Source organism: Orcinus orca, chromosome 11, assembly GCF_937001465.1.
Source record: "Orcinus orca chromosome 11, mOrcOrc1.1, whole genome shotgun sequence".
NCBI lineage: Eukaryota > Metazoa > Chordata > Mammalia > Artiodactyla > Delphinidae > Orcinus > Orcinus orca.
This window is the reverse complement of record NC_064569.1, coordinates 97,756,899-97,775,958: the sequence shown is the minus strand read 5'-3', so window position 1 is coordinate 97,775,958 and position 19,060 is coordinate 97,756,899. Positions and strand designations below refer to the sequence as shown.

General features: G+C 56.0%; 1 protein-coding gene across 2 annotated transcripts in view; it reads right to left on the bottom strand.

Moving 5' to 3' along the window:
• Positions 1 to 19,060, bottom strand: part of PARVB (parvin beta) — a 112,680-nt gene that overhangs the window by 36,706 nt on the left and 56,914 nt on the right. For both annotated transcript variants that reach the window (XM_033405211.2, XM_004279572.4), the window contains exons 2-4: positions 17,283 to 17,372; positions 14,200 to 14,270; positions 2,097 to 2,199 (exon numbers count right to left, since the gene is read on the bottom strand). In XM_033405211.2, coding sequence (XP_033261102.1) covers positions 2,097 to 2,199; positions 14,200 to 14,270; positions 17,283 to 17,372 — 264 coding nt within the window. The remainder of the gene's footprint in view (positions 1 to 2,096; positions 2,200 to 14,199; positions 14,271 to 17,282; positions 17,373 to 19,060) is intronic.

Sequence of the window (19,060 nt, the reverse complement as noted above, 5' to 3'; positions counted from 1 at the left end):
TAACCTCCCACACATCCTCCACTTCCATCCTGGACCGAGCCACTTCCTCTGATGCCCGGGCTGCTGTGACAGCACCCTGACTAACCTCCCAGGTGCCCCTCCTGACCCGCCCCCCAATTCATTCTGTACCCAGGAGCCCAAGCAATCTTTTAAAACGCTAACTCAGACCTTGTCACGGCCCTGCTCAAATCCTCTAGTGGCTTCCTGTCACTTGGAATAAAAGCCTTTGTCAGGACTGGATGTGATCTGGCCCCATCTGTCCACCCCGGCCACCTGCAGCCACCTTTCACTGCCCTTTAAACACGGCAGACTCTTCCTCTCTGCAGAGTCTCAGCCTGGAATGTTCTTTCCATGACAACTGAGCAGAAGCCTGCTTGGATGTCAGCTCCCCAGGGGGGCTGCCCCTGACTGCCCGGTCCTTCCACCCGGCCCAGCCCCGCTGCCCCAGAACCTCTCTGATTCTCTCCCTAGCACTTGTCCCTCTCTTAGAGCATCTATTTGTGTTTCAGGTTGAACCACCACACAATAGTTCTCTTTCTCCCCTCTGCCAGAACGGGTGTCGGCAGTGGGGCATGGGGACTTCCTTCTTCCTGTCACCACTGCATCTCCACACCTGCCACACAATAGGCCAAAGGATATTCATTCAACCAACGAAGGGATAACCAAAATAAACACAAAATCTTCTCCTGCTTAACGTGCTTTTTGAGGACTGACTGAACAAGGACAAAACAACGTGTGGGCCACATCCATCGCCATGTCCTCAGAGCCAGGTCTACGTGACAAGACCCTGCAGGTTTCCCTCCAAGATCGGACCGTCTGTTAAGAGCCATTGTGCTGAGTGTGCAAACTGCCCGCAGGGACCCGGGACTGAGGAATGACACGGAGGCTGGGCCAGGCCACGATCTGGGTAGCTGCAGGGGTACGTCCTGTGGGCCAGCCCTCCCCAGGATGCCCCTCTCCAGCCCCAGCCCCGCCTGTCTGCTTTCCCTCAGTACCTCTCCCCCACAACAGCACCCCCCAAACTCCGGGTGCCTGACTCGGGTTCCCCAGCACACCCCTGTGGAGCAAAACATGATCCCGCCCCAGTGCTGGCCCCTGGCTGGAAGGAGTGGCCCTCCAGGCAGTCTGCTGGGAAGACCCTTGCACAGGACAGCGCTGGTCTGTGGGGTCATTAAGGGGTGAAGAGCGTGCGTAGCAAGAGCCCAGGGAGCAGGTCTGCACCCCGCCAATGCTGGGGGCAGGGCCTCCCGGGGACCTTCAGGAAGTGAGTTATCCTAACGGACGAGGGGACACTGAGTCCGCCGGGCCACACTCACGGGGATCTGGGGACCCTATCCAGGGCCTTTGCACTTCCTATAAAAGGAGCCCACGTCCTGCAGGTAGGAAACAGCAGGGCTTTCTTCACTCGCTCGGTCAACGCATGGTTGCCGTGTGCCCGGTGCTCGGAGGAACTCGGGGGACCCACCAGCCCTGCTTTCACTCTTCATCTCTCTGTCTTTGTCTTTGTTGTGTTGTTGTTCATTACCCCTTACTGACCCCAGGCCCTGTGCTCGGCCCCATACTAAGGGCTCTACAGATGTTGCTTTGCAGAGGAACTCTGTCCACAAGGGACAGACATAAAAAGAGCATCGCAGTCAGTCTCCCTCCTCGCCACTCCCCCGCCACCCCCCATCTAAATCGTGCCCCCGAAGGGCGCGGCTGGGGGCCACCCCCTCCAGCACCCTGGCCCCGATGGGCCTGCACAGGCTGGAGGTGCTCACAGCTGGACGGGCGCAGGCCAGGAGGGAGGGCTGCCCCAGAGAGGAGACGGCATCCCGTTCGTGCCCCATCACCGCGCTCCCCTTGTACACATGCATCCAACAGCAGAGGCCACAGACGGTTCTGGAAACTGTGAATGACCCACTGCAGCCCCGTGACTGGGAGCTCCGGCAGGACCCCCACCCGAGAGACGATGAGAGGGCAGGTGACCCGGGGCCCCAGGGGCCCCCACCTGGGAGCCATGGGCTCAGGGCTGCGGCTTACGGACGAGTGACCGATGTCGCCACGTAGAGAATCTTGTGGTCCAGCCTGGGGCCACGCCCTTCCCGTGGACTCACCCAGGAGCTTCTGCAGCACCTGCCCGTCGTACAGGTCCTCTTCCAGCTGCTTTACGATGATTCTCTCCCCCACCAGCACGTCGTTGACCCAGTCGATGAGAACCTGCGGGGTGGACAGGCGTTATGGCCTCGCTCGCTGGTGCCAGGAGGGCCCAGGCGAGGACCAGAGCAAGCACAGGAACGGAGAGCTGCTGGACACCGAGACACCCCCAGTGCAGGGGCCAGGAGAGCCCGAGGGGATGGGCACGCTTCTCCCACCCAGGCTGCCATGGCTCCCGTGGGATTCACAGGAGGACTGGTGGAGGGCGGCACCATGGGCAGACTGGCCTCCTCCCAGCGGGGACTTGGGTACGTGTGGGAACTCAGCCGGAGGAAATGATGATGTTCACCATGGCATATGCAGGCGGGCGGATCAAATGAGGAAACATCAGTAACACCGCCCCCCACGGCCCGAGACAGCACAGGTGAGCCTTAAAACGTCCACCCCCTCCCTCCCTTAATATCTGCACTAAAACCAACCCTGATAGCCCTGAGCCTAATGCTGTGGACCGAAGGGGATCCCGAGGGGCTGTTACTGACAAGCTCTGAGAGCCTGCTCCCAGCGGCACCCTAATGTTTTCAAGGCTTTACTGAGATAGAATTTACATTCCACCCAATTGTTTAGTATACTGACAAAGTTGTGCGACCGTCACCGTAATGCACTGAAGCACATTTCCATCACCCCACAAGGAAGCCCTGTATTGTCGGCAGTCACGCCCCGTCTACCCTCCCCCACCTCCTCTCAACCACAAAACCATCGTCTCCATGGATCTGCCCGTCCTGGATACTTCGTACGAAAGGAATCACGTCATACGTGATCTTTTGTGTCAGGCTTCTTTCACGTATCATGATGTTTTCAAGGTTCACCCAAGTTGTAGCACGTGTCAGGACCTCGTTCCTTCTTACAGCTGAATCCGTTGTACGGAGAGACGCGTTTTACGGATTCATTCCCCAGCCGATGGACATTTGGGTTGTCACCACTTTGGGGCTGTTGTCAACAGCGCTGCTGTGAACACGGACGTACAATTTTGATGTGGACACACGTGTTCGTTTCTCTAGACCAGCCTTTTCTCAACAAGTTTCCCTTCAATTCGCTGAGTAATATATCATAAAAGAAGACAGCTTCAATCGTGAAAATATCTACAGAGAAATAGGGTTCCCACTGAACAAAATTCCATTTGGCTGATGCTGCGTAAGGCAAAATGAAACTTCTCCGCAAGATGAAACGGATGTCTGAAGAGACTTGATCAAAAATACCCGTATTACATGGTTTCCCTGTGCAAGCAAAACCGATGAAGCTAACTAACTGGTCCCAATAACCTCCTGGAAATGGGCACTGATTGGCCCTCTCAGAGATAAACAAAAGGACACAAACCAGACTAGAGTATCCTCTGTCACTCTCTGATACGGATGCCACCTGCAAAATTGGCCACAAAGCAAATTTCTGTGAAATTTCTATTTTCCCACTAACTCGAAAACATTCAATCAGACACACAATCCCATGGAGAACAGAAGTGAAAGTAAATTAAAGGGACTTCACTCAACAGCAGCCCTGTAGCCGAAACCGGGGTCCGGCCACGTGCCGCTCAAAAGCCAATGAAGAGGCAAGGATGGTGGAAAGGAAAGTTGGCTTTATTTTGGGTGCCAGCCACTGGGGGTGGGAGAGGGTGGATGCCTGTCCAAAGGCCGGCTCCCTCCCCCCACAATGACAACCAGGGGGCACGAGCTTTTATAGACAGAGGGACGGGGCTCCACGCAGAAACAGCACAGGCAGCTCTGGAAGTCATCTTGACATTGGTCATTGGTGGTCCGACCAGCGTCATCCTGATTGTTTTAACTACAATTTCTCTATAGTTCCAGGGTCAGTTTGTTCCCATTTCCTTGAGGCCAGTTCTTGGAATTGTGGCAGCTTAGGTCATGGCTACAGTCTGGTCATCAGGTAGTTCACTTCTTCCACCTGGCGGGGGGTTTCAGTATCTATAAGACACCTCACAGGATACGTGCGGCTCAGAATGTTATCTGTAGCCCTTGGGGAGGAACTAAAGGTCCTTGACTATGCTTAATGACTAAACAATTATTTAGTCTCGTTAGACCGCTCTCCTTTGTTTCTGCATTTTCTCACTTCTCTGGTTTAAGGTTTGGCTAAAGTTTCTCCACTGACAAAAGGCGGGCAGAGCACACGGAGTCGGGGGAAGGACCACAGAATCCTGCTCCGTCTCAGCCCCGCGGCATTCTGGATTTGTCGAAGCCATTCCCGAAAGGTCGGCAGGATGGAGCTGGCCCCACGCTGCAGCCCTGCTCCGTCTCCCTCCCTGGGGGGCGAGCATCCTGGGAGGCTGGGAGCTGGACCTCGCCACCCGGCTGCCTTCTCTCCCACCTTGCAGCACCCTCTCCCGTCACCCAGCTCCCACCCTCCTCTCTCACCACCCTCCCAGCTTCCTTGTGTCAGGGGTCCTGTAGCCACCTGGAACCACCTGGGAGGTCAGGGGGTGGGGCTTCCAAGGCCAAGAGAGGTGGGGGGGCGGGGCCAGCCCTGGACTCTCACCTGGGCCGGGAGGGGAGGGGGCAGTGGATGAGACGAGTGACCGTGGGCACTAGGGGGAGTGGGGACTGGACGTGGGGACCCCGGAGGGGCACGGGGAGGGGGTTGGGGAGAAGCAAGGTCTGACCCTGACCCTGGGTACGGGCAGATGTAGAGGGGGAGCCTGAGGAAGGAGCTGGTACGCGGGCATCTCGGTGGATGGAGCGGCAGGAGTGGGGGGGCGGGGCAGAGAGGAAGCCGCCAGGCCAGGGGCTGTAGGTATCAATGAACAAAGGGGAGAACCAGGAGGGGTGGCAGGGCCCAGTCGGCAGTACGATGACGGAGGGGGGTCTGGAAGCAGCTGCGAGGATGCCTGCCCCGTCCAGGCCCCAACATCACGGAGCAGAGACCCACCTAGCTCTCCAGACCCCAACATCCACCTTCTGGGCCCCGGTTACACGGCCAAAAACAGCAGATTCGGGATCACAGACAGACCTGCCCCGTAGCTTTACCTCTCCAGCCACCAGCGCCAGGCTCCTCGCGGGAGCGCCGTGATCCTCGGGCCCTTCATTCCACACAGCTCTAGGAATCTGCTACCTTGGCCTTTCATCAGGGATTTCACAGCAGCTGCTGGAGCTGAGTGGCAGTATTACACTCAGCTCAACGGCTGTCACTGAGCGCCTTCCTGGTGCCAGGACGTGGGGACAAAGGAGGCGCGTCCCCTGTCCTCCGGGAGTCCAGGTCCAGCCGGGAGACGCAGCAGAGAGAGATGAATGGTGAGCACGAGCCACCACAAAGGATTCTGACGTGAGGGGTCGCGCGGCCCCGGGAGCAGAGGAAGTGGCCTTCAAGGGCGGGACAGGAAACAGCTGAGCAGAAAGAGGTGCCTGGGGGGTGGGGCAGGCGGGCCTGGTGGCGGGGTGGCGAGATCCGGGCCGCGGAGTAGTGAACCGCTATCCCGGTGCGGACCCGGCAGGGAGGCCAGGAGGGGCCGGTGCCCATCGGAGGGCAGAGCTGCCGCCCAAACAGCCTCCACACTGGGCCTGCGTGTGCTACGGGACCCAGCAATTCCACTTCCAGAAATTTCTCCCAAGGTACCAATCCAAATGTGCTCCTAGACGTTTACCAACTCGGAAATGATTTCCAATTTTGTGTAGGAAAAGCTGACTGCACAAAAGAAAAAGCCTGGAGGGACACGAATTTAAAAATTACCACTGCCTTCTGTTTGAGTTTTCTGTCTTCCAGGTTTTCAGCAGTATATGTTACTTTGGTAATTAGAAAAAATAATAATACATGCCACTTATAAAAAGTAATCGCTATCCACATGGCTTCTTTGCCGAAACTGACAAGCAAATCCCACCATGCAAATGGAAAGTCCAGAGACCCCCAAAAGCCAAAACAATCTTGAAAAGGAAGAACGAAGTTGGAGAACTGACACTTCCTGATTTCAAACTTTCCTACAAAGCTAGAGTATCAAAACATGTGATACTGGCAGGAGGACACAGAGGTCAATGAAACAGAAATGAGAGGTCAGAAATAAACTTCACATTACAGCCAAGTGACATCCATAAGGGGGCTAAGACAATTCGATGGGGGAAAAAAGTCTTTTTAACAAATGCTGCTGGGACAACTGGATACCCACATGCAAAAGAATAAAACTGAACCCTTACTTTACACCATATATAGAAATCAACTCAAAATGGATCAGACCTCAGTGTAGGAACTAAAACTATAAAACTCTTAGAAAACGTGGAGGTAGGGCTTCCCTGGTGGCGCAGTGGTTGAGAGTCCGCCTGCCGATGCAGGGGACACGGGTTCGTGCCCTGGTCCAGGAGGATCCCACATGCCGTGGAGCGGCTGGGCCCGTGAGCCATGGCCGCTTAGCCTGCGCGTCCGGAGCCTGTGCTCCGCAATGGGAGAGGCCACAACAGTGAGAGGCCCGCGTACCGCAAAAAACAAAAAACAACCACTACGAGATATCATTTCATACCTACTAGGGTAGCTATAATCAAAAAGACGAACAATAAGTGTTGCCAAGGATGTAGAGAAACTGGAAGAATTTCCATACACTTCTTCGGGGGATGTAAAATGGTGCAGCCACTACGGAAACAGTCTGGCAGTTCCTCAAAAGGTTAAGCACAGAATCACCATATGACCCAGCAATTTCACTCCCAGGTATATACCAAAAAGAACTGCAAACACAAGCTCATACAAAACCTTGTACACGGATGTTCATAGCAGCACTATTCAAAATAACCAAAATGTGGAAACAACCCAAATGCCGTCGAGAAAGAACGGATCAGCACGTTGTGGTCTATCCATACGATGGAATATTATTCAGCCATGAAAAGGAATGCAGTTCTTTTTTTGGGGGGCTGTGTTGGGTCTTTCCTGCCGTGCGCGGGGGCTACTCTTCGTTGTGATGCGCGGGCTTCTCATCGTGGTGGCTTCTCTTGTTGTGGAGCACGGGCTCTAGGCACATGGGCTTCAGTAGTTGTGGCACGTGGGCTCAGTAGTTGCGGCTCAAGAGCTCAGGCTCAGTAGTTGTGGTGCACGGGCTTAGTTGCTCCACGGCATGTGGGATCTTCCCAGACCAGGGATCGAACCTGTGTCCCCTGCACTGGCAGGCGGATTCTTAACCACCGCGCCGCCAGGAATGGAGTTTGGACACCTGCTATAACATGGATGAATCTTAAAAACACTATATGCTAAGCGAAAGAAGCCAGATGACACAAAGGTCGCGCGCTGATATGATTCCCCTTCTATGAACTACCTAGAATATGCGAGTTACAGAGACGGAATAATTCTTCAGAGACAAAGTGGTTGCCGGGGGCCAGGAAGGACGATACAGGACTGGGTGCTGGTCGTTACGGGGTTCCTTTCTGGGGTGATGAGAATGTCCCTGACTGATTGAGGTGATGGCTCAACCGCTCTGGGAGTACACTAACAACCACTGAACTGTACGGTATGGGAATTCTATCTCAATAAACCTGTTATTAAGCAATGGACCTCTAGAATGCAGGTGCTAGCATCTACCTCTGCTGGGCTATTTTGAGGACTTGGTGAGATGATCTACTGGCCAGTGCTAATCAACTATAGTGATCTACACAGATGTCACCGTCACCACCCATGGCTTCTCTGCGCGTCAGAAACCCCTTTCTGATTTACTCAGCCTAGCTAGCAGCACCTAGGATATGTGGACACCACCCGAGGTATTGGAGCTATAAAGAAACATGACCTAGTCTCTGCCCCACATGGGCAGTTAGGTGTCACAGCTGCTTGCCGGTCGTCCCACGTCCCTGTGCCCCCCCAAACCAGCCCCGGGAGTCAAACACCATTTCGCACCCCTGCCACCTCTCTGATCTTACCTCCGATCACCCTCGTCCTTGCTGTCTAGGCTCCAGCCACGCTGCCCCCCTCACTGGCCTTCACACCTGCCAGCACGGGCATCCCAGGGGGCCTCTGCACTTGCTGCCGCCCTAGGTACCAACCAGCAGGTCTCCGCTCAAATGCCAACTCCGACCACCCCACCAAAAACAGAGCGGAGAAGGAACCACCCTGCTTCTCGCTTCAGTTTCCTTCAATGCGGTCATGCCACCTGGAAACATACTCATCCGTCCCTCGACATGTCTGTCTCCCCAGCTGGACCGCCAGCCCACTCAAGGCCATCACCGCAGGGGCTAAACTAGGAACAGACCCACGCAAGGCGCTCAAATCAACGGCAGGGCTACCTACAGACCTAGAAAAGCCTCTGGGGCATGCAGACATTTGGTTCTAGAGGCTGCCTTGCCCAGAGCAAGGTCCTGTAGGAAAACACACAAGAGATGTTTCTGCTATGAAGAAACTAAAACTGGATCTCTGACCTGGTCAAAGTCCAAATACGAAAACAACAGACAGAAGGGGATGAAAATCACATTTCATGCCGTGGGCCACAGAGGTCAGCTCTGGGAGCAAAAGCAAATCCGCCTCCCGGTTTCACTGCTGCCCCCGCGGAGATGCAGTCCCCTCCTGGCCACCGCCAACCACCCTGTCCTTGTACCGCCCAGGTCATCCGTCTCCCCCGCGGAGATGCAGTCCCCTCCGGGCCACCGCCAACCACCCTGTCCTTGTACTGCCCAGGTCATCCGTCTCCCCCACGGAGATGCAGTCCCCTCCTGGCCACCGCCAACCACCCTGTCCTTGTACTGCCCAGGTCATCCGTCTTAATCTTCTGGTTCACAAAAGACTTTTTAAAGATAGCACCCGTCCTTACTTTTAGGGACGTACTCATTTGCAAAGCCCGAGTCCTGCAGGCACGTGTCTAGGACGTGTATTAATGACGCCCTTGGCACAGTGCTCTCTGCATAGACTTTTCACAAGCTTGCTGTAGCCGGAATAAAAATGACTTCCCCCTGAGTTCCTTCTAAATGATCATGAAGAGCTGCAGCCTGTCTCCCCCAAAGCTATGACAGTTATGTTTCAATCACTTCCAGACAGGCTTGCCGTGGCTTAGTGCACGGAGGACGCAGGCTCATTGCAACCGGCAGGAGAGCATCCCAGGCAGGTGCAGTGCCAGCCACGTCCCCGGGCATCTCCACACAACGATGATAGCACCGTCTTCTGCCCAGAAGACCATCTTTGTGCAGCTGAGTTTCTTTGTAGGGGCAAAGGAAGGGAGAAAGCAGAACTTAACAACCTGAAGGAGCCTTGTCCAGTAAACTGGGAGATGAGATGCGAAATCTGCTTATGGGGAGAAATGCGTTCCCCGGTGACGACACGGCCAGCCTGCCTTGGACCAACGCACCCGCAAGTGCGGAGGCCCCTCTCTGACTATTCACTCTGGAAAGCACGAGAACTGCCGTTCCCTCTTTCAAAGATCATTAAAAATATAAAGGATCTCATCTGTAAACTGCTATCTTCCCCAGGCGGCACCAGCTGTTCACCCTGTTAAGAGATTCAGGGCACTCCTGGAGGATGCTAGCGAAAAGGACCACAGGACAAACACCTGCATACAGGAGACAGGGTAAGTCTTTCAGCTCCCGAGCCCACAGGATACTCACTTCTAAACTGGAACCACAGACCTGCCCATGCCCCTCCCCCCCAGCTCTGCCCCGTTTGTGCCCATGTTCCAGCGCCCGGCACGGCACCCGCCGGACAGCAAGCGTGTGGCATCTGACATCACCTTCATGCTGGCAAACGGGCACGACTGTTCTGCTTTAATCCGAGCCGGGATTTGAATCCAGGGAGCCGATTCCACAGCCCATCACACCCACCCCTTCACCCCCTCACACACTGCGTTACACACAGAAGACACTCGAAGAGAATGTTTCAATGAGCGGCTTCATTCTTAATGCCTGACTTAGCCAAAGCCAGGGTTTTTGACAGGAAGCAGAGAGCAGCTCACAATGTTTAAACACCAACAGTCCTGAGGTAGGAGGGTCAGTGGGGGTAAGTCTACAGAGAGAGACAGGACAGGGGCCAAGACAAGAGGCAACAAAGTGCACATGATGGAGAACAGAGAACGAAAGCCGAGGGACCGACCGTGCCAACTCAGAAAGGTCCCGCTGGTCCCAAGACTGGACGTGGCCAGCGGTCGGGATGTCAGCCAGAGCTCACCCTGACGAGCTCAGGCCTGCACGTGGTCCACACCCTGCACCAAAACAACCTGCACTTCCTCCTCGGCTGATTTTAACCTGTGTCCTCTCACCGGAATAAGCCATAACCGCGAGTATAACTGGAGTCCTTTCAGCAAAGTATCAAACCTATGGGTCGTCTTGGGGCTCCCACACTTACAACCGGCATCAGAAGTGGGGTTGGGCTTGGGGGAAACGGGCTTTCTAACCTCACACCCAGGTGGGCAGGTGCTCAGCTTGCTCAAGGAGGGAGGGGCAAGGAGGCTCGGGGGCCAGAGCGCTGGAGTTGCGGGGTGGGGCGGGGTGGGCGGGAAGTGAGGCAGCAGGGCGGCCAGCCTGGAGCACGTCTAAGGGTGTCCGGCTCAGCGGCACCCCCAGGCAGGCCACGGGCAGCTCACCCCTGACTGCGCGTACAGGCTGCCTGGCCCTGGGGCCAGTTCCTCCCCACGCCAAGAAAAGGAGGTGCTGACAGCCCCCTGTCGTGAGGGAACCCCGACTCAGGGATACGCTGAGCCTCCCCCTTACCTGACAAACAACAACCACCCAGGGTAGCTGGCGCTCAGCCCAGGCATCTCCCAGACCCCCACCAGCACGCGTGCGTCTCTGTTCAAAAGCCCTGTAGTCAGTGAGAACTAGTATTTCACATACATCCCCTCCACGTGCCACTAGAGCAACCAACAAGCCACAGACAGCCCGCCCGACGGCGCCGCCCTGTTTGCTGTGTTCATGCTTATTTTAGAAGATAAGCCACCAGCCTCGAGGTACGACTTGCAGTCTGACGGCAGGGGGAACCTTCCAGAAATTGCCCATCTCCAGGCGTATGTGCTCCAGGCTGGCGGGATGGCCATGGGAGCAGACTTCTGTGTGTCTGGCAGCTGGCCCTTCCTGGGAACTGGCAAGGCAGCGAGGCCGGCCCTGCTCCCAAGGGGACGGGGACCCTCCGCTACAGCTAAGGGATGCGGCGGTTTAGGGACAGGAGGTAACTCGGCCTGGTGTACTGGTTTCTCCGGCTGCTGTAACAAATTATCACTCATTTGGGGCTTCCAAACCACCAGGGTATTCCCTCAGAGTCCTGGAGGTCAGAAGTCCAAGACCAGTTTCACTGGGTTAGTGCCAAGGTGTCAGGAGGGCTGATTCCTTCCGGAGGCTCTAGGGAAGGCTTCCTGGCCTTTTCCACGTTCTAGGGGAGCCCACATTCCTTAGCACGTGGCCCCTTCCCACATTTTCAAAGCCAGCAGCGTGGCATCCCGTATCCACCCTCATGTTGCCACCATCACCTGCGGTCAAATCTCTCTCTGCCTCGCTCTTATAAGGACACTTGTGAGCCCAGCGGACAATCCAGGGTCATCCCTCCCTCCACACCCCTAGCTTAATCACATCTGCAAAGTCCCTTTTGCCATATAAGGAGGTAACAGTCACAGGTTCCAGAGGCTAGGACGTGGACATCTTTGGGGGCCATGATTCAGCACACCACACCTGGGTTCCCCAGGAAAGAGAGCCCAGGGCCAAGCTGACTGCTGCTGCTTTTGGGGGGACCATAACCCCAGACTAGCAAGAGTGAGGGGAGAGGGAAGGGAGGCAGGTGCGCCCCTGAGCCGCCCGCAGCTTCGGAAGGAAACCCAGCTGACGCCCAGCACACGGCCAACTTCCCGTGGAAGCACGGCTCTCAGAACTGCCCGACGGGGAAGAAAGGGAGAGGCGTGCATTCCCACTCCCTCGGGTCCTCAGTCCTGCTCTGCCCCACAGGATGCCAACGTCTGCACTCCCAGCCCCTCCAGTCGGCACACGCCATGCCCCAGACGTGGTCGTTCATCTGAACCCGGAATCCGGGGCTGGAGGGGCTGCCAGAGCCTCCGCAGGTCCCGTCGGGCTGGTCCCGGATGCAGAGATGCTGTGGTCCCTCTGTGTGGGTGGATAGAGGACACGCAGCTGCCCGGCCCTCACCCGGTAGAGGCCAAAAATGCCTGTCGTCTCCTGAGGCAGAGGCGGGTAGGGCCGAGTGAGTGGGTCCAGGAGGAGCGTGAAGCGGATCTGGACCCCGTAGAGCAGGGAGGTGACCGGTTCATCTCGCAGCCCCGGGGCCCAGCACAGCTCCGGACCCTCAACCGGGGCTCAGCGAAGGAGGCATCAAACGGACAGACTCATTCAAGACCGGCCACTTCACTGGTTCAGAGCGGGGGAGTTACTTCTCTCGGAGTCCCCGTATGGAGGTGAGGGTGACACCAGGCCCCCTGGGTCTTGTTTCAAGGAGAAGATGCTCGCGTGCTCTCAAGCTCTGCTTACGTGTCGAGGAAGGAAAAATCGGAGCGGGGCACGTGAGGGTTGATTTTGCGTGTCAGCTTGGCCTGGACGGGACGCCAAGGCTGCCGATTAAACATCCTTTCTGGGCGTGGCTGTGAGGGTGTCTCGGGAAGAGATTAGCATTTGTATCGGTGGCCTGAGTAAAGCAGAGGGCCCAGGCCAGCGTGGGTGGGTGGCGTGCCATCCAGGAAGGGCCTGAAGAGGACAAAAGGTAGAGGAAGGCTGGACTCGCCCTCTCTTTGCCTGGGACGTGCAAGTCCTGTCCTGGGCTCTCAGGCCCTCAGACCAGCTTTCCTGGTCCCCAGTTTGCAGAGGGCAGATCATGGTCTTCTCAGCCTCCATAATCACGTGAGCCAATCCTTATAAGTCTCTATAGATAGAGACAGAGAGAGACAGAAGAGATATATATAGAGAGAGATAGAGAGAGAGATGGAGAGGGAGATAGAGAGGTAGAGAGATAGGCCCATCTCCTGTGGATTCTGTTTCTCTGGAGAACCCTGACAAAAACAGGGCATCCCCTTCTACTGCTTAAATATCGCCCGTGGAGAACATTTTAGTGGCTGGAGTGCAGGGTTACTTTTCCTCACCGACAATCTTCTGTTCAGAATAACAAAGTGGGTGTTCAGGAAATCTTAATAAACTAGGCAGTTTAAGATGCTCAGAATCAACATTATGGGGGGGGGGGCCTGAAAACAGACATTTTCCATTTCAGTTCTTTAAAAGCTACAACTTGCAAAGGTTTTGTTTATCCTGAAGGAGCCCTCGTGAAAAGGCAGTCGTGCCCTCATTGGGCCCAACCGCAGCGGTTAATGTGGAGAAACTTTTGAAAAAGCCCTTTTCATAGGATACGTGTGTGGCACTGCCCTAAACGGCGTCTGCACAGCCCAGGTCCACTGGCCTCTGGGCTCGCAGGTGATGACGCTGTCAGAGCCCTTGCCGGCCCGGGGATTACCTCTGACACCCTGCTGTGGTTTAGATCAGAGCATCAAACTGCAACCCACGCTCGCTCCGACAAAGGTTAACTCTATGAAGGAAGCCTCACCGCTAAGCCAGGCTCGAGAGACCAGTGGGGAGAGACGCGCAGCCGCCACGGCCCCGGAGGAGCCCAGAGCCAGCGGCCCGGGCTGGCCTTGCTTCCCTGACTTTCTGGAACCAGGCAGCCATCCTCTGGCCTCGCTGGTCCCCACACGTCCAGACGCTGCAGAACCTGACCGCTGCCCAGTGCAGGGGCACCAGCATCCAATGAGGATCCAGAGGGGGCCCACGTGCCCGCTTTTCAGAGTTTCCTCTGAACACCACCCCTCTCGCTCCGGAAAGGGTTTGAACGCCTTGAACCGGTCTGCAAGGCACCGTGAGCGTTCACTGCAGCTGCTTATTCCAAGTGTTAAGAAAAGGGTCCCCGCATAACTGGGTCCAGCACATGACGGGGAGCCGGCCGTCGGAGAGGCCCCGTGGGGCTGGGCCCCTGGGAGATGCTCCAGGCCGTCCAGCCTCATCCTTCACACCCCCTGACCAAACGCAGCAGTAAGGCCCCTTGACCAGCCCCCAGCTTTGCTCCTCTGGCCCACAAGAGCCTGAACCCCAAGATCTGACCTCCCAAGAACATCCCAGCCAGGACACTCGTCCTCACCTTGACCAACTCTCTGAATCTGGGGTCGTCCCTGGAGGTGGGGTCGATCACCGTGCGCTCCTGGTTCTCCTCTGCAGGGACAAAGGACAGGGGGGTTAGCGTCGTGGGGGGCGGGGAGCCGGCTTCCCTTGCACAGATGGGGGGAATTGAGAGCAGAGACCCCGTGGTCCTCTCACTGAGCAGCCCTGCAGCCATTCACACGGCCCGGGAAGAACTGCCTCCCAGGGTGCAATGGAGCATCCGCCCCCATCTTTCAGGAGGGCGGGGGGTGCACACAGGCCTGAATCGGATCTGTGGAAAAGCCACCATTAATAAACCCGGGGAAGACCTGGCGTTCACCGAGAAAGCTCGCCACTACATAAGGTGATACGGACAAAAATATTAGAAAGAGCAGGGGGAAAAAAGGATGTTTCACAGCAAAGCGTGTTTATCCATATTCTGTTTCTGTTTATCTGTTTTCCCCTCCGTGTCTGCCCTCGATCCATGGACCACGGGCACCAGTGAGCTTGTACAGAGGGAGTGACACAGTGGTAATAAGTGGACGGCAGAGAGGAAAGACCCACAGACACCAGACACGTCGCAGAACAAAACTGAGCAGGGGTGTTAAAAGGACAGAAAAGAAGCACAACCTCTGGCCCCTAGGACGTGCAGGCAGAGATGACCAGGGTCCCGGGGCCCATACAGGCTCCCACGGCTGGGACCCTGTCCACGTTGGTGGGAATGAAATGGCTTTGAGTGACAGAGGCTTCACAACAGCAAAAATTCTTTTTTTTTTAAGTTTATTTGTTGTGATTGCTTATGAGATATTTCTATATATATATATTTTTTAATTTATTTAATTTATTTATTTTTGGCTGCGTTGGGTCTTCATTGCTGCGCATGGGCTTTCTCTAGTTGCAGAGAGAGGGGGCTACTCTTCACTGCGGTGCGCGGGCTTCTCATTGTGGTGGCTTCTCTTGTTGTGGAGCACGGGCTCTAGAGCGCAGGCTCAGTAGTTGTGGCGCACAGGCTTAGTTGCTCCGCGGCATGTGGGATCTTCCCAGACCAGGGATCAAGCCCGTGTCCCCTGCATTGGCAGGTGGATTCTTAACCACTGAGCCACCAGGGAAGCCCAACCAGGGTGGTTCTTATCAAGGTCACAAGAGCTTCAGGGGCCAGCAGAACCTTACAGAGCAAACGGAAGAATGCCAACTCCCAGCCCAAGAGCAGCTATTTAGAAAAACGTAAGACAGGCGACTTAGGGTCCAGGGAAAAGCAGGTTCAAGGCATATTGACAAAACAATAGCCCGTCACACGTTTACAGTAAATCTACTTTCTAGCACTCCTGCTGGTCTAAAGCAGGGTTCTCAGCCAGAAGCTATCAAGTCCCCCGAACCCCCATCCCAGGGGACTCGCTGTAATGTCTGGAGACGTTTTTTGGTTGTCCCAGCCGGGGGGTGGGGTGGGGTGGGGAGGGGGAGGGGGAGTGGGCCGGGGGAATCTAGTGGGTGGAGACCAGGAATGCTGATCAACACCTTGAATGACTATAAAGAATTATCCGGGGCTTCCCTGGTGGCGCAGTGGTTGAGAGTCCGCCTGCCAATGCAGGGGACATGGGTTCGTGCCCCAGTCCGGGAAGATCCCACATGCCGCGGAGCGGCTGGGCCCGTGAGCCATGGCCGCTGAGCCTGCGCGTCCGGAGCCTGTGCTCCGCAACGGGAGAGGCCACAACAGCGAGAGGCCCGCGTACCGCAAAAAAAAAAAAAAAAAAAAAAAAAAGAATTATCCGGTGCCAAATGCCCACAGCACGGGGTGGGTTCGGGAGAAACCCTGCTCTGAATCGGGGTAATTTCCAGACAGTGTTCATCCCCAGTGTCTCCTGGGAGAGGGTCACTTGCCTGGGCAGCGGCTGCAGCCAGACTGAAGACAAAACAGAAGAGCATCAGTGAAGGTCACGCTCTTAGAGCGGAGGGGACGCCGCAGGGGACGCCGCAGGGGATGCCAGCGGCACCTCCGAGCCCGTCCAGCGTTTGGCTGCAGGTCGGCCGCCTGGACGTGCGTTTGCATTTCTTCCCCATCAGCTCTTGCTGGCCTGGCCTTGTCGTGGGAACCACAACAGAGGCATCAACCGGGACTTCCCTTTGAACCAGGCAGGGTTTGGAAAGAAGTGGAATGTTCCGAGACTGCCTTCCAGATCCATCGGATCCCAAAACACACTTTAAGGCAAGTGTGTCCAGGCCACCACCTCATCAGTGCCGGCTGGGATGCGGTCCTGAGGAGGTGAGTGCAGGGCCGGTACCACTTGGTAGGTCCCACCTAGCAGGCCCCTGGCATGGAGGCCACTCCGGCTTGTGCAGAGATGGGGGGTATGTTAATCGTGTTTCTTATTTTGTGTATTTTCTAATGTTTTGACGTCTTGGGGCCTTGGGTACCTAGAGGGACTCTGCTCTCGGAGCTAGCTGATTCCCAAAACAGCAAACGTGTCCCCTGGGAGTGCCTTCCACGTGCAAACAACCAACCCAGAGCCCACACCCCCCAGACACCTCTCTAACTGAGCTCACACAGGGCTCTTACACACCCAGCCAACAGCCCCTGCCCTAATCACCTGGGACCAGGTACAGACAACTCGGGGCAGCCCCTGTGTCCCAGAGGCCCCTGGAATTACCCAGCCCAGCCCATCCAAACCTGCTTATGAACCCTGCCTCACTCACTCCTTCCTGTGACAACCACAATAAAGGCTTCTGCCCGCGCTTCCCCGTCACTCCTTCTGCCTCCTGCCCGAGGCTGCTGCCCTCCCTGTCGCCTTGGGAACCGCGAGTTTAACACACCACCTTTGCCGTGGCAGTCAGCTCCTGATCTGTTGGCCTCATCATACTCAAATCACAATAAAGCGGACATTTGCAATCAGAAAGGCAGTAGCCTACAAGGGAAGGCTTGCTTTTTTCCTACAGACTTTTCTCAACGTGACCTTGAGCTGAGAGCCCCATGTGACGTCTGAGTCTGATCAAAAGGCCACGAATGCTCCTTTTCAGCCCCTCCCAGACCAACCGCAAGCTGGGAAGCTCAACTCGCCCACGACAAGGAGCTGGAGAAACCGATAATACCGAGCAGGGTGTCTTCGGGGTGGATCTCCACCGAGGCAGGGGACATCGGCAAGTTCATGGCATTTTCCCCTTCTTCCTGCAAGTCACTCACTGTCAGGCAGAAAGAGAAAGGAAAAAGCCAGTTAGTAGAAATGGAATATTGTGGCCTCGCATGTTGGCAGTGGAAACAGAGAGAAATCAACTCCTGTTTTTTAAGCATTTAACAAACATTCCTAAATGGCTGGTTGCCCAGAAAGAGTCCAAGGAAAAATGCCCCGAACCAAGAATACATTCTGCAATTCTTCACCCACGCCGGAGAGTTCCCGATGCTCACCAGGCCCGGCCAGGCTGTTTTCACCACCCTTTGCAACACATGACGATGTCATGGAAGCTTCTGGGTGCTTCCAGATCCACCCAGCGCTGCTGAGATGGACGAAGCTTGGATCACAGCGACAGGGCCTGAAAAGGGCGGGCTCCCCTCCCCCTCCTGGACAGCAACGTCCTCGGCCGTGGACTCTGGGTGTGAAGACCCTCCCGGCACGCAGCAGGCGAGGCAGTGCCGTCGTCCGTGGCCACATTCACGGGACAGAATCCGGCTGGCCCGACGCTAGGTAATGCCCAGGGTCGGGAGCAGTGAAACACACAGCAGAATCTAACACACTGGATCTGGAGACTTGGAGCTGGGAGCACAGGACCGTGTCTAGAGGGCAGACAGGGTGCCGGGGGCTGGGGAGGAGGGCGCCCTGAACAGTCGCAGGGACCGCAGGGCTGGCTACTGATGAGAGGGGCGGCCTGGATGCCACGGTACAGAAAGGATCCCTCGCCCCCCGCACTAGACACGTTCCAGGAAAGCATCTCGACTTACACTGGCCGGGGGCCACCCCGGGACATCGGGGGCTAACGGCGCATTTCTTCCACCGGCCATAACTGCATCGGACTCCAGGCTCCAGCCCCCATCCAGTGGGTGCAGGGGGCGCTGGGCACCTTTCCAGCCCTGGCTGAGAACTGCTGGGTGACAGTCCCCGACCACACGCCCCAAAACCAGCCTCTTCCTCGGTGAGCTCCAGTGACAAGTGCCCAGCCTTCCTTCTCCTCTTTTTTCCTTTTTATTTTTTTTAAATCGTAATTGAATTACAACGTTGTGTTAGTTTCAAGGCCTCTGTAATGAAACGTCCTCAGAGGTGGAAACCTACTTCCTCTTTCAATACTGCAGTCACCTCGAACCTTGAATATCTCCAATTCCGGGACCTGAGGGGACAGGGGACAGAGTAGCAAGGGGACAGGACGTGATGGCCTTGGGACAGGCGGGACAGGGTGACCCAACCCCAGGCACGCCTGGCAACCTCTCTGCCTGTTTTCTCAAAACGTCGGGTCCCCTGGAAGGACTTAATGAAACGATGAACATCAGGTTCTGAGGCCGGAGCTGGGCACACGGTGGGCTCCCTGGACTCAGCCATAGACCCAGCTCTGGGGACAAGCCACCCTCTGTCCCTCACGAGGAACACGGCAGTGGGGCCCAGGACGTTGGGTTCTAACATCAGGAAGGCTGTGATACAAGACTGTGAAAAAATGGGCTCTCTTGCACACCCACACCCGACAGCAGCAATGACTTACACGATTCACAGCCAAAAGGTAGAAACGGCCCAAGCGTCCACTGACGGATGAACGGATAAATATGGTCCATACACACAATGGAATGTTATTCACCCAGAAAAAGGAAGGGAATTCTGACACATGCTATGGCATGGATGAATCCTGAGGATGGTATACTAAGTGAAATACGCCAGACACAAAACGGC